The sequence below is a fragment of the Pholcus phalangioides genome, unplaced genomic scaffold (genome assembly GCF_987345545.1).
Source record: "Pholcus phalangioides strain wild (caught in Gottingen) unplaced genomic scaffold, Ppha-v1.0 ptg000022l_1, whole genome shotgun sequence".
Classification (NCBI taxonomy): domain Eukaryota; kingdom Metazoa; phylum Arthropoda; class Arachnida; order Araneae; family Pholcidae; genus Pholcus; species Pholcus phalangioides.
Genome location: NW_028301615.1, coordinates 3,165,609 through 3,181,271, shown reverse-complemented (window position 1 = coordinate 3,181,271; position 15,663 = coordinate 3,165,609). Strand labels below are relative to the sequence as shown.

Sequence of the window (15,663 nt, the reverse complement as noted above, 5' to 3'; positions counted from 1 at the left end):
AACTGCACACGCCCCATACTATCACAGAGCCTCCACCAGCTTGAACAGTTCCCTGTTGACATGTAGGGTCCATGGATTCGTGAGGTTGTCTCCATACCCGTAAACATCCATCAGCTCGAAGCAATTGGAACCGAGATTCGTCAGACCAGACAATGTGTTTGCAGTCCTCAACAATCCAATGTCGGTGTTGTCAGGCCCAGGCGAGGCGTAAAGCTTTGTGTCGTGCAGTCATCAAGGGTACACGAGTGGGCCTTCGGTTCCGAAAGCCCATATCGATGATGTTTCGTTGAATGGTTTGCACGCTGGCACTTGTTGATGCCCAGCATTGAAATCTGCAGCAATTTACAGAAGGGTTGCACGTCTGTCATGTTTAATGATTCTCGTCAGTCGTTGTTGGTCCCGTTCTTGCATGATCTTTTTCCAGCCGCAGCAATGTCGTAGATTTAATTTTTTACCGGATTCCCGATAATCACGGTACACTCGTGAAATGGTCGTACGTGAAAACCCAAATTTCATCGCTACCTCGGAGATGCTATTTCCCATCTCTCGTGCGCCGACTATAACACCACGTTCAAACTCACTTAAATCTCGATAACCTGCCATTGTAGCAGCAGTAACCAATCGAACAATTATGGCAGTTATGCCAGACACTTGTTGTGTTATATAGGCGTTGCCGACTGCAGTGCCGTACTCTGATTGGTTCCATATCTTTTTATTTGCATACGCATGCCTGTACCAGTTTTTTTGGCTCTTCAGTTTATTTGCTTATTTTCAATTCATGAAAACTACTAAGTTTCAACTATCATTCTCACAGCAATTGTAGACAAAGGATTTTTAATTCTATTTAAACTTCTAGCTAAAGTCAAATCAACGATACTAACCATTGTTTTACACATGACAATTAATACTGAAATTCTATCGCTGGACTTATCTCTTCCAGCCTGGGTTTATTGCAAAGCAGACAGAATACTATCATCAAAGCTTGAAGATTATCTGAAGTTTAAAAATTAAGTTTATCCCCCATTTAGTTAAAAATTTGAGAAAATCATGAAAACCTTTATTAGCAGTTCTTTTATTCTTCAAACATAAAACTGCTGTAATGATTTTATTGAACAGCATAAGTGTACGAATGGTAACATTTTGCACATGAAGAGTACTGTTTTGTTATCATAAATCTGCGTGATATTCTTAAGTAGATGCAGATTCTTGGAACAAGAGGGGGATCACTGAGGTAGTGTATAGTGGATGGTGAGAGGAGCTAATATCTACCTCCACCCTACTGCCTATGATAATAATTCAATTTGTTCATTGAAGGGGGTCCCTGTATCTACCTATATAAATAAATGATGCAGTACAGTAGGAATAAATAGTTCAAACCACAAACAAAAATAATATCATACTTCAAATACAATTAAAATTAGAAGCAAAACATCAAAATGGTTAGAGAAACAGTACATTGCTCTACCCAACGGTTTTTTTTCTACTTACAAAAACTATCTATGAAAAACTTACCTATTAAAGTTAATATCTGGATAATAAGCATATTCATGACTTGGGCGTCGTAAAGAATGTAACCTGACTTGAAAATTCCTTCTTGGAAAAGTACAGAAGAATGCATTTGCTAATAAGCAACTGACCTGCTTCTGAGATAAGGTTATGGCATAGTCTTTCTGCTTTTTTAACAGTGGCACTGGCTTGAAAGAGTCCATATAAGGAAAAAAACATTTAAATTATTTCCTCCTAAAAATGGAAGAACACAAACTTTGAAGTTACCATCACATTCAAGATATCTGGCCTAAAATCTAGTTTTTAATCTATCTTATCTATTCTTCAAGTTGAATTAAAATATATTTGATGGAATTATACAAGGTAGTACTTTTTCCATGAAATATTTAAGGACAATATAAATTTCTGAAACATTGTAACTATAAATATATTAAGAATCTAAATAAACTCACTTGAGTGCAAATTTCAGGCAACTGAAGAGCTAAAGCTGCTATTTTTGGTAGAAGAGAATCAAAAAACATTTCCTTAAATGAATCATCAACACACTGCAAATAAAATAAAAGTAATTAATTTCAACTTAGTCTTGAATCATTACACTTCAAACACACTGATAAATGTTCAATAATATATGAGAAATAACAGAATCTATCAAATTCATTGTGCGTGCAGATTTACACCTAATTGGAGAACCATGCTAATAATAGATTGATACTTGATTGAGACAAAAATGATGTCACTATTCTCCGCTATTCACACAAAGTATGAATGACTAGATGCAATGCAAAGATGAATTTTCCTTCCAAAAATTTGATGAAAGGAAAAAATTTATCTTTGCTTTGCACCCAAATATTTTCCTATGAATAGCAGAGAGTGACATTGTCATCTCTCTCCGAGTCCCCATCTGGGAAAGGGGGGGGGGGGGCTATAGTTATTATGAGCTTTTCACAGAATTAGGAGACTGTTAATTGCAGTCCGTCTGCATTTGGGCATAAAAAGGAAAAATATCAGAGCTTTTGAAATGTATTGCAGGGATCTCAAAACACTGTAGCACCCAGGTGCACTGCCAATCTTTATCAGGGGCACCACGGGTGGCAAAAAATTGAGAATTCCTGGTGTAGTGGTTTAGCACGCTCACAGATTGTGACGGGTGGCTGCTCTATTCCTCACAGAGGCATATAAAATTTTTCTTTTAAAAATGCTGTTGCGAGAGAAACTTCTAAAAATGCAAATGAAAATTCAAAAAGCCAGATTAAAGATTCTGCAGAAACTGAAGTTATTTCATCCAAATAAAAAACATATAAGCATTCTAACTTGGTATAACTGTACCATGGGAATATGTGAATTGAATGTGTGAGGCCCGTTTTCTGAAATTTTAGGTATTTAACATGATATAGCACATCAGTGACTTCATAGAATTTTTGTAATAAAAAATTGATACCAGCCTGAAACACATTCAGCAGTTCACAACTTACCTCTTCCAAAAATGAGTGTAGCCCATTGAAATTCCAACGACCAATATACTGTTTATTGTATTTCATGATTGCATTCTGTATGTGAAAATGAAGTTAATGGAAAAAAAATTAGAATATTCTACATATTTATTATCAATATTTACATTTGTTGGCATTTAAAAATTTTCTTTCAATAAATTTGTGCCGATTATTTTGTCTAAGAATGTTAATTTTGGCTGCTCTGCATAAAAAAAAATTATTGCTAGAAAACTTCTAAAAAAAATTACTAAAAATCCCAGGGGTACACAGCATTTAGTCTGTGAGGAAAAGATTATGCAAGATGGTCACTATTTGAGAAGTACATGCAGGTGTATTTATCATGTTGCCTGAATTTTCAGACAAATAAAGCATACGATTGAGTCCATTAGTTGGGAGTCTGGTTGATTTAGACTTATTATGCCAAAACGCTCATTAGTTGAATATTCATAATCATTCCCTTGCAAGTTTAAACATTTATAGCAAATAGGTTTTAATTTTAACTTGAATTTCAAGGTACATGAAAATCATTCAAATAATTATGATTCAACTATATTCACACATAAAATTTCTCAATGAAACACACTACTCAATGAAAGTAATAATAAACGTTACTACCTCCAAATCATCAAATGAATTTATATCTGATGTTAGTGCCTCACATATTATTTCCCACCTGCAGCCCAATTCTTCTCTGCCCTGCAATAAGAAAAATTAGAAACTTTGTTAAAAATTAATTCAAAACACAGATGTGCACAAAAAAAGAGATTAAATTCATGTCACATGCATATTTATTTTATACAAACTTATTTTACAGTTAGGATTACAGACCTGACTTTGGATAGGATAAAGGCTGAAAGGAGAGCAAGGCATTTTGACATGACTAGAGTCCCATTTGTCCTGATACGTAAAAGGATTGGGAATAGGTGCACCAAATGCCGGCAGAGGTAACTAAAAAATAAAAAACTCAAAAGTAAAACAAAAGGTCAAAAAATCAGTGAGTCTTGGTTACAAGTATGAGAATAACAAAAATAACAGCATTTTATTAACAGGTAGTGTTCATTCATATGAAAACTTTCCAAAATACACCCTAACACATAGCTGATGGGCAAAGGCATTTTTTATTTGTCAAATGATGATTGAAAATGGAAAGAATACGTTTTTCATTTGTCAAACATTGATGATGGAAGATGGGAAAAGACCTCTTGCATTTCTAAACTCACACAGAAGACACTAAAAATAATTGGGGCATGATTTACCCCTAAATTAAAACCAAAAACCCATAAAATTTCTGTATAAAGAAGGATATACAGAGCACACCACTTAATGTGATCAAATCAGGACTTGGAAATTTTGATAATAACTGATTGATAACAATATCCAAAAGAAATCGAAAAGCAAATATGAGAAGCATATGTCCCATTTGATTGAACAGGACATATGAAAACAGGACAACTAAGTTTTTTCCCCCCACATAACTGGTTGCAAAATGTTGAGTAGTGCCATTTCCATTTTCCATATTGTTGTAAAACAATATATTTTCCATTTTAAATTAAAATGCTGCATTTATTACTATATATTATTCTGCCCTTATGATGAATTCGAATTGAACTGTCTGACTATCTGTGTAATACGAATTACAATAATTTTCTTTATGGTACATCCCTTAGATCCCTCTAGAAAGACCTGACTGAGTAACTGAATCTCATCAGCTGAAAGAAACTGACCAAAAACTGAAGAGAGCTTTTTTTTAGGTGGGGAGGGTAGATTATTGCAAAAGTAGCTTCATTCGTGGATTACAAAGACTACTACTATCTGAATAAGGCATTGTGAACCAAGTACAGAAATGTTTATAAACAAGGAGGAAGTACACCTAACCCCCTATATAGTCTTGCAGGTTAATAATACCTCACAGGAGAAAAAATAGGTCTGGTTCCTCCTTAGCTTCAAAATGCAGGGAAAAACTTTAACTGAAAAAAATTTATAACATTATTGGAAGTCCCGATAACAAAAAAACAGATTTTTTTCCCATGACTCTCGCTCATCTGGCACATATCAGACAAGGGTGTGCCAGATTAACGAAATCGCTGGATTACTAGAAGTCAATTGATAAAACCCATTTAAATAACAAACTTCTGCACACAGACATACAGTGACATGTTTTTATCTTCTATGCTTGAAGAAACCCTGCCTAAAAAATGCTGGATTATCGAGTCTACTAAATCTATAATAAGAAAAAACTTACTCGAAACATCACAGTGTGAGCTGGGTCTGATACTGATGGGGTTAATTCTGTTGCACATTTTGGCCACCGATTTAAAACGTTCACCTATAAAAATCAAAACTTTTGTCATTGCATAGCATTGAATATAGTTTTTTTGCTCTCTTTTTTCTAATAGTAAAAAAAATTGATAAAATTTGGTTTTGTGTCATTAATAAAAGCCTGTGGACATTTTTTCAATCCTTTACTTTTCACTGCACAAACAATTCCATCTTTGCTTATCCATCTCATTATTTTAGTTGAAGAAATATTAGTTTATAACATATTTATTGAGGAATCATTATCACTCAGTGAATTGCAGCATAATTTTTTAATTTTTAAACATAATTTGTTTTAATAAATATTTAATTTTTGCAATACTGTCGATTGCTAGTAGATGGCATCATAGAGCAGTTAAAAAGTTAAGAGATAAAATTTTGTAACTCAAATTTAATTACAAGGATGTCTGTTCCTATCATTTATGTACCAATTTTTCACTGCCAACCTAACTATTCTGCATTTCCTATTGCGTGCAGAAACTAATTTGAATTTTTATAACTTATATTACCTCTAAATCAAATGCATCTGCTTCAAGATCAGTTGGTGACAGAAAACAGAAATCTTCTTCCAAGCTACTTGAGCTAATAAATAAATTTATTTCGACTAAATTACTTCAATTTATAAAACAGACATAAAAACTTATACATATAGATGACACAAGTTTTTTTTAAAGACCCAATGTATCTAAAATTTTTGCAGAACTCAATAGGAATTTGAAAAAAAAAAATTTGAAACAAGTGTTACACATAAAAAGATGTATAGGCTACTTTTTAATAATTAACTCATAATCATTTGCACATTATTTGATTTATTGAATAAAACAGAGTGATTCATATTAACATAACTATACCAGGTAGTCATATCCTTCTATACCCTGTATCAGGGGTTCATAAGCTTTTCTTCAGCTATGATCAAAAATCAACAAGATCAGCTTCGCTAACCCATGGGACTTTGTTTTTAAAAATTAATGAAACCAGTGACACAATAAGTGCATTTATAACAAGACTGCAGGTGGATTTGTATGACTCATCTACAGGGGCGGGAAGTGACCAAGTCCATTTCGGAGCAGTTTTGGAGCAGCAAATTCAGGATTCTGAGCATTTTTGGAGCAGCAAAATTAACAAAAATATTTTCGTTAACCCTCACCCCTTTTCAAAATAAAACAACTGCACTGTCTTTTGTTATTAAATATTTTTTCATCAGCTTGTTTTTGATCAGATATTTTTGCTCAAATGAAGTATATATTATATTTATGTTCATAATTTGTGTAATTATCAAGTTAGAGATATTTGTTTGAGTTTGTTTGAAGAGATAATTGGTACATATACATTTTTAGAAAGTGTCATCAGTATATGTAAATTAGCAATTATGAGACATCACTCATTATCCTCCAATCAGAATAAGCCCAGGGGATTCTAGGAAAATTTCCCTTTTATAAAGTAGATCCATAGATAAGTAGTTGATTGTGTATTGGAGAGGTAGGAGGTTCAGTAGAATATAATCTGGCTATTTTTATCAGCATTCATCATCTTACTCTATTATCTGACTTATCTTGTGCATAAAATTTTTCGCACCAGTCTATTTAAGAGGATTTTTGCTTACTGAGGGCTCTATTTGCTGTCTGGAACAGCAACACTTCAAATGGGATAAAAATTTTCTAGTTTTCAATTTTTTTATACTCAGAAAAAAATTGTTGCAAAATGGGAGAAAATTTTGGAAGACTGAACACGATGTTTGGCGATTCAGCACTCATTATTTGGTGATATTGATGATCTGACACAGTTATTTGGCAATATTGGCAACTTGACACTCGTTGTTCGGCAACATTGACGATTTAACACTCGTTATTCTGCAAAGATTCTAAATTAGCATTCGTAATTTTGCGGACATGAGCTTTTTACTCCCGGAATGAAAATTTTTTCCACGGAAAAGCAGGATTTGATGCAGACGATCGACTACAGTAATTTCTGCTGCTTCCAGTGGCGACTTATTTTTTTGAAAACGGAAACACACTCGCATTTGCGCTTTAAAGCTGAAAGACCATTGCAAACCATCTTCAGTTGCACGATCACGGATATTATCGGGGTTTCGCGATGGAAAGCCAGATGAAGATCCGATAGTTTAAATAAGGCGATAGTTTAAGTACAGTGGAATAAAACTCACTCTTCTCGGATAGACTCGTTTAGCAGCAAGCAGGAACAAAAATTTTTTGGCATCCTTTGCGAAATTCTGAGCATACTGAAGCAAAATTCGCTATTTGACACAGAAAAATACGAAAATTCGCTATTTGACACAGAAAAATACGAAAATACGCTATTGGAGCAGGATGGCGCAAGATGTTAATTTTGGTGCAGTGTGGCGCAATTGGCACAGAGCTCCCACCCCTGCATCTAGGAAGCCCCTGAGAATCAAGTTTGGGTTGTGGCCCATAGCTCAAGAATCCCTGCCCTATATCTTTTGAACTGTTGATAATAGAAACACTATCAATCAGAAAAGGTATAAATAACGTGCCAATTTTAGATATGTCACTTATTTTACTAAGGACCATACATGTATGAGATACAAAATTAGAATTTTTTTTAGGGTTCCCATGTCCTCCAATCAGAAAGTTGTCTAACCACCACAACAAAAAAATATATTTCTATGTGTAATATTTGCTGAGATATTGTTGATTGAAAGTTAAGGGGACATCTTAAAATTTTAAAAAGTTTTAACAAACTGCAAACACAAAAAACAAAATGTTTCAAAATTTTTTAGTTTATCCCTTAATATAATGTGTTTTATCCCCCTCATTTTCAGTGTTTCGAACTCAAATATCTAGGCTATTTTTTTTCTAATTATTTTTTATTTTATTTTTGTCAGTAGAGACAGACACTTCAAATTAGCTTTCTAATTTGAAGTTAGAAGACAGGGAGACCATATAAAAATTAAATATTATATTTCTGTACATATATGGCCCCAGTAGAAGAAATGGAATATCAAAAATGGGCACATCATTTGAATATTATTTCTAATTGTTTAACCAATTATTCAAAGATAAAGGGTGTATCAGAATGCAATTTTATACCCTGTATGTGCAGACATATGCAGCACATCTTTCTTTTTTTCTTTTTTTTTCTGCACACATGTTGGAAAAATTCAAAAAAGCACTTAGTATTGCCATATGAGACACACCCAGCTTTACTGACCTGTTAGGGAAAATGTGTTTAGATTAAGGGAAAATATGATAGGTATTCATTTATGATGGGACATAACTTGATTCTATAACAAACTATTCCAAAGCAAATAAAAATTTGTTGAAGAATTTTTTAAAATTTTCTGCATTTAAATTAGAAAATGTTAACTTAAAAAAAAATCATGTTGTAAAATCATGAAGAAATACAGCTTAAAAGGCTTACTTAGGTAACTCTTCTGAATCTGCAAGAAGCAAATCACTGGACTGAGTATCAGTTTCACATTCATCTTCGACAGAAGAAAAAATTTATTTCAAAACATATTAAAGAGTATAAAATGCAAAAGAAGAATAATTTATCACTATCAAAAGAAAGTTATGCACTTTAAAACTGACCTTTTTACAAGAGAATAGAAATAACCCCTCAGATGAGAATAACAATGTTCACATTACTGAATTCGTAATTACCAGAATTTTCTGCTTTCTTATAATTTGTGGATTATATTTTGAAAAAGTAATTTCTTAATGCGAATTATGATACCGCTGCATATTATCTGTTTGTGTGTTGGTTTTTTTCCTTCCAGGAGGTTAGAATAGAGGAAAATATTTGAAAAATATTTTTTAAAGATTTATAGATGGCATATATAGATGTTACAGTATGCGTCGAAAAATCTGTTTTACAAAAAATATGACAAACAGCATCGTCTATTTCTTACGATTTCATTACTGATGAACAAAATTTACATATGTGGATTATATACTGCTGCATACTGTATGATAAGAATGGCAAATGGGGAAAAAAATTTAAGTCCCAAACAAATTTTATAGGAGCCAAGCATTTTTTTTTTCCGACTAAAGTGATCCAAAATATTATATTCATTCACTATTCCAGCACTTTTTTCTATGCTAACAGACATGCTGACATTATTTCTGTAAATTTTGTAACAAATGAATTGGAGTCTATGAACAGCATACACCAAAATATTTAGGCACCAATGCACATCTTTTTAGTCATCATACAACCTGCTGCCTGAGATTTGTCGAACCCTGCTATATGATGAAATTTTCTTTCAAAGTAATGAAATTTACTTTTGCATATTATAAGCAGGAAATTATGGTAACTGATATCACAAGGCATTTTACTCGCCATTGAAAAGTTTTATCATATTCAGCTTGACACTGATTCTACCCTAAACCCCTATTACCAATGGTCAGGGCAGTCATTTGGAGGGCTGTTGCCCCCCCCCCCCCGCTGGCTTTTGAAAATACACTAAAAATGATATATATATATATATATATACACACAAATACATATATACATGCATTCAGTACATGTTCTTTGCCCCCGCCCCCCGGAAAAAGTTGAAATGACGGCCCTGCCAATAGTACAACACTCCACTCTATATAAACATTTATATCAATTAAATATGACAACATAAACAAGTTTTGCAAAATGAATTACTATTTTTTTAATTGTTTTTTTTACTTTCTACTCCAAGCATTTCATTCTTCCTAAACTATGATCTCTTTGTGTTTTGGGCCAGAGAGGTTGGTGGTGTGTATGAACCACTCGCTGTGGGGGACTATAGATGGTAGCAATGTGTGATTGGGTCATTTTGTGCTGTTTCTATTAAACTTGAGTGTCATGAAAAATTCTGACAAGGACCGAGCTGATATCAAAGGTACCTGATTATTGAAAAAATTACACAAGAAATTCGCGAACACAGACAGACAAAAAAAATTGTCAGTAAAAGAGGATTGACCATTTATCAGGGATTCAAAATATGTGCTTTTATTATGCAAGGGAAATTATCATTTGGCTGTAAAAGAGAGGTGAATGCATCTGAGGAGTGACCATTAACCCTCAAAGCACTCTTATCATCCACAGATGATGAGCGTAAGTAGCCTGCTCAGTTCATCCTGTGACAATTAGAAAAAATAAAATTTTTAAATGGCATATATATGGCACACACATATTCTACTTTATTATTATTTCTCTATTCTCTGACATGTTTGCTTGTACTGTGAGGGAAGATGTATACAGGATCAAGTAATGGCAGAGTGTCCAACTCTAATCAATATTTTTTTAAAGCTCCCATATTGAGACAAAAAATTTTTCGACTATTCCCAAAGCATTAAGAGGGGTTTTACTGTATTGAGTTAATCTTATTGGAAAGAAAGGATTGAGTTTAAAGTGAAATATATTTCTGAACTCACATTGATCTTCTTCGATTGTATTTGATGTGCTGCTCTCTAGACTATTTGATGAACTGAAAAAAAAAACCAATTTTTATATAATTCAGAAGAAAAATAGAAAAAGTCTAAATTCAACATCAGTCAATTCCCAAAACTGAAGTCAATGTCTATCAAAAAATGCTCAATTCATTTTAAATACATGTAATTTTAATTGATTTTTTGACATGAGCAGATCCATCCCTGCCTCACATCTCTTGTAGGATACTGAAGTCTTTTCTAAGGACAGGCGCAAATCTGGATTCATTTATTTTGAAACTTAAATTATATAAAAACAACTCCCTAAGATGGACAACAAAGAAACAAAAAAGCTGTGACATCAAAGGGTAAAAATGAAAGATGAACAAAAAATCAATGAATTGATAAATTAGGTTTAATTTTTGACAAGGGAAGGATTTTGCAAAGAATATTTTTTTTTACCTCTGTTCAAACGAATTCAGACTTTCCACCATTTTGCCAGAGCTTGTTCTTCCTTCTTCTTCATCATCATCATTTACTCTGTTGGCCATCATTTCTGTTCGAATGAAATACAATATCAAATATACAATACAATCAAATGAACAAAAACAAAATTTTTTATGATATCAAGCATAGGAATGATTAATATGTCAAAATACATATTCCGTATGATACAGGGCAATGTGACGGGAGGGGGGAAACTGTGTGTTCATTCATTATTCCATATTTTACAGGGCAGTCAAATTTTTCCCATTATATTCGGCTCTTGGGAGGGGTGGTCGTCCTCATCGCTCCCTTCCCAAGATCCTCGCCTGAGGAAAGGCAGACATCTCCAGCTATGAATGGAGTGGAAGCCAGCATCTTCAGATTTAAATGGAGCAAAAGTAGACATCTTCAGCACAAATTGGAAGCACAAATGGAGTAGAGGTATGCATCTTCAGCTACGAATGGAGTAGATGTATGCATCTTCAGCTACGAATGGAGTAGATGTATGCATCTTCAGCTACGAATGGAGTAGATGTATGCATCTTCAGCTACGAATGGAGTAGATGTATGCATCTTCAGCTACGAATGGAGTAGATGTATGCATCTTCAGCTGCAAATGAAGTCTAAGCAGACATCTTCAGCTGCAAATGAAGTCTACGCAGACATCTTCAGCTGCAAATGAAGTCTAAGCAGACATCTTCAGCTGTTATCGGAGCAGAGGCACACATCTTCAGATTCAAATGGAGCAAAGGAAATCTGCATCTTCAGTTGTAAATGAAACCGAGGCAGCATCTTCAGCTTCAAATAGATATCGTTCCAGTGTGTACCTGACCTTTGTGCATCAGATGATCCATATTTTACAGTGCAGGCAAGTTTTCCCCTTATTATTCTGCTCTTAGGAGGGGCGATCATTCTCCCCCCCCCCCCACCATCGGACACCTCTGGATGGCCGCTTTGTATGATAATTTTAAAGGTGTATAAGATTGTTCACCTTTCTAAGTAAGAAATTGTTTTGCATACTGGAAACGCCTAACTTTTTATCTTTTGCTCCCAACACAAGATGGAGTTGATGCCAACTTTCGCTTTTCTTTTCTTGTGTATTTCTTATTATTATTATGTCTCTCGCCCTCTCTCTGGGAAGAAATGTGAGAGTGTATGTCACAACTCTCCAGTGGGAGGTTGTCTGATGTATACTGTCTATTGTACATGTTAGTCCCCTGTGTGTTATTGCACGCATTATTGAATCACCCTTCTTAAAGAATTAAAATTTGTTGAGTTCAAAAACACAGGTGTGTGTTTGAGTTCATGGTATTGGCCACATACAATTTGAGGTTCCCAAACTTTTTTGAAAAACAACCCTCTTCCCCTCAAACCACGAGGTTTTCCCCATGAGAGTTCTATCAGTGACCCACGCATGGTCATGGGATACTTTGCTCTAATTGATATTGTACATGTCATCTGCTATCACAAATAGTTTCTTAATACAGTGAAATACAGCCTATGTAACAATATGAAAGGGGCTACATAATCGTATTGTTATATATGAGTTACCATTACATAAAGAGATGTCTTCATGGGCATACCCAGGGAAGGGAAGCTGTCCCACCCCCAGAAGAGAAATTAAAGTGTAGTAATTAGAACACAGCATAGACGTATCAATTTAGCATCGGTGAGTTGCCCCTTCTAGTTCAGATCCTGGGTACGCCCTTGGATGTCACACTATATTATTCATAAGAAGGTTTTCTGAGGCATTCCTTAGTGATTTGTAAAATCACCCCTCCCAAAAACGTGATCTAGATCCACTCCTGAACGATATTGTTGTGCTACTGGGACTCTCACCTGCTGGGCAAGCATTCTTGCTACAGAAGAAATCAACTTCTTTCCTTAAGTGGTATTTTGTACCAGGTGCAGCGTGAGGGTAGGGATTGGTTAAAAAAACCTGAAATTCAAACTCTTTAATCAATTGCCCCTCCTCCATGGCGAAAAAAATTCTGCTCTAACGAAAACACTGCTTTAGAGCTTATATGCACAAAATGGAACCATACGTGTAGATAGCCATATCTAACATATAAGTAATAAGGAAAGAAGTTTGTTGCTTGTGTAGGGTAGCGGTTTAGCACAATCGCCTGGCATGCGAGTGGATGTAGGTTCGATTCCTCATAGATGCACAGTTGAATTTTATTTCCTGAATTCATCTGCATCAGCCAGCTGTTAAAGCCTTTGTTACTGTCATAGATTGTATGCATTATAAAAAGGGCATCAGGCATCAGAACCGAAATATAGCTTTATATATATATATATATATAAAAGATTTTTTCTGTATATTTATTCTATAAATACGTTAAATTTAAGGTTTGCCAATCAAAAAAAATATAGATTCCAACCAAATATTTTAGGAGCCAAGTGTATTTCTTCAGCTGAGATAGTAATCACAAATGGGAAATTTTTGGGCGGCGATACCAATATTCAATCGCCATGGGGACCTACTACTACTAAACACAGACATGCACCTCGTCCATATTCCTTTGCGGAACCTCTAATGAATTGGTACATACGGTAATGTGCATGTACGTGTAATGAAACCTGATGTGAAGTTTGTTTCTGTGTAATGCTTGTTATGTGTAGTGCTGCCATCTTCCTCCAGTTTTTTCTAACTATGAGTGAAGTGTAATGATTGAATAATTAATCTTTGTAGGCCTGTTGCTCTCTGTGGCGAGACTTTTTAATGGGGAGATCGGCTCGCATTTGCGACTTGTGGTTGGGAACCACAGGAAACCAACTTCAGCCGACCACCACTGTGGTGACGGTGGGGTTCGAACCCGGATCCTCGCGACGAGAGTCAGTCATTACGACCACTCAACCACCACAGCGGCGCCATGGGGACCTGGGATACGTCAAGCCCTGGTATTAATTATTGTAAAAGTAGAATTTAGAGACATATGTGCTGAATAGCTCAGTTAAAATTTAAGTCATTGATAGGTTGGACACTTCTCCCTCCCCAAGATTACGAAAGATAAAGTAAAAATTCTGATCACAACAGGCATGGATCCAGGACAATGTATCGGGAAGGGCAAATTGTATACATATTTTAATGTAAATCCCTTTTTTCTTTGATGGCTTTTTTAGCGATTTCCTTTCTAGCGTATTGCCGTGTTTTTTTTTGTTTTTTTTTTCCTGATCAGTGATGCTTGGACATTTTTTCCACTGACTTTTTTTTCCTGTCTGCTATTATTTACTGTAGGTTGCCATTTCTCCATGGCAACTTGTCATGCTTTAGGATATTTTTTTTTGCCAAAGAAAACAATCAATGTGCACGGTCAAAAGGGATTATACTGCAGCTGTTCTGAATGCAGGGGAGGCAGGAATCTTTGGCTTCGAATAAAGCGGAGACAGATATCTTGAACTTCAAATGGAGTGGAGGGAGGCAAATCGAGTGTGATGTGACTGTGGAGAAGAGACTTATTGTGTAGGTGCCTCCAATCATCCCATATTTTATGGAACAGACAGTTCTAACGCTTAGGAGGGGCGATTGCCCTTCCCTGGATCTGTGCTTAGACATTTTTATTTTCAAAGTTCTCTTGCGAGTACCCACAGTATGTAATGTTTTGAATAAATATGGTTTTGAATTGGGATAAAAAGAACAAGGAGCGAAAACAAAATTAGAAAACTAATGCCAGTGAAACCATGGACCTTTTCACTTTCCTTGAGCTGGGGTTTCCCTAGAAGCAATTTTTGATGTCGTGTTAACCAAAGAGGACCATTTAGTATCGGCAGAAACTTGTAACTTTATCAAGCTAAGCATTTGTGTTTTTCTAGCATGGTGCATCAGCTGTTCTGTTGTCTGTATGCTCCAGTCAGGAATAGAAGAAAAAGAAAATTCAACAAAATGAAGAGAATATCAGTGATACCCACCACACACTTGACGCCTCCAGAAGCAGTCTGTCAGCCATGCCCAACGTAAAGCGCTGGCGTGAGAGGCGTGTTTCGCGAGCACCTCTTAGAGATAGAAGGCCTCCGCACGCTGCTCGTGAAATCAGCAAGTAGTCCATTTTCCCTGAGAATATTCAGGGAAAAATCCCTACTCTGGCAAGTATCATTGTTATGCGGAAAAGAAATGACCATGCACAGAATTAGCGATTTCTATGTCCCACATCCAATCACCAGTATTTGTGAGTAAACCAGGAAGATTCAACACCAAAATAAGAAGAAACAAAATAGTATGCCGTGGTTCAAAATGTGGCGAACTTGCCAGGTAGTCTTGATGACGTTGCAGATGAACTTGGCAAACCGTGCGGAAACATTCTATCTCTAGGAGGTACTAGCTGCGTTCTGAAGGAAAAAGGTTGCACTGCTTTTCTTATTGGTGAATGGACGGCATATCGTGTGAAACGATTCACGTTGCATGTAGTGCAAAAAACTTGCCCCTATGGTGGAGCGGGTTTACAATAGGTTTTTGCAGCGCGTGAGCCAAATTAGACCAT

General features: G+C 35.3%; 1 protein-coding gene across 2 annotated transcripts in view; it reads right to left on the bottom strand.

Annotated features, from left to right (window-relative positions):
- The window catches only part of LOC149069354 (poly(ADP-ribose) glycohydrolase-like), a 31,603-nt gene that overhangs the window by 14,806 nt on the left and 1,134 nt on the right, over window positions 1-15,663 (bottom strand). Inside the window, exons 2-11 of one of the 2 annotated variants that reach the window (XM_089249495.1) lie at window positions 11,159-11,252; window positions 10,703-10,755; window positions 8,712-8,775; window positions 5,822-5,894; window positions 5,239-5,322; window positions 3,825-3,944; window positions 3,612-3,692; window positions 2,979-3,053; window positions 1,959-2,051; window positions 1,513-1,694 (exon numbers count right to left, since the gene is read on the bottom strand). In XM_089249495.1, the coding sequence (XP_089105621.1) occupies window positions 1,513-1,694; window positions 1,959-2,051; window positions 2,979-3,053; window positions 3,612-3,692; window positions 3,825-3,944; window positions 5,239-5,322; window positions 5,822-5,894; window positions 8,712-8,775; window positions 10,703-10,755; window positions 11,159-11,252 (919 nt within the window). The remainder of the gene's footprint in view (window positions 1-1,512; window positions 1,695-1,958; window positions 2,052-2,978; window positions 3,054-3,611; window positions 3,693-3,824; window positions 3,945-5,238; window positions 5,323-5,821; window positions 5,895-8,711; window positions 8,776-10,702; window positions 10,756-11,158; window positions 11,253-15,663) is intronic. The other variant, XM_089249496.1, reaches the window with a different exon arrangement.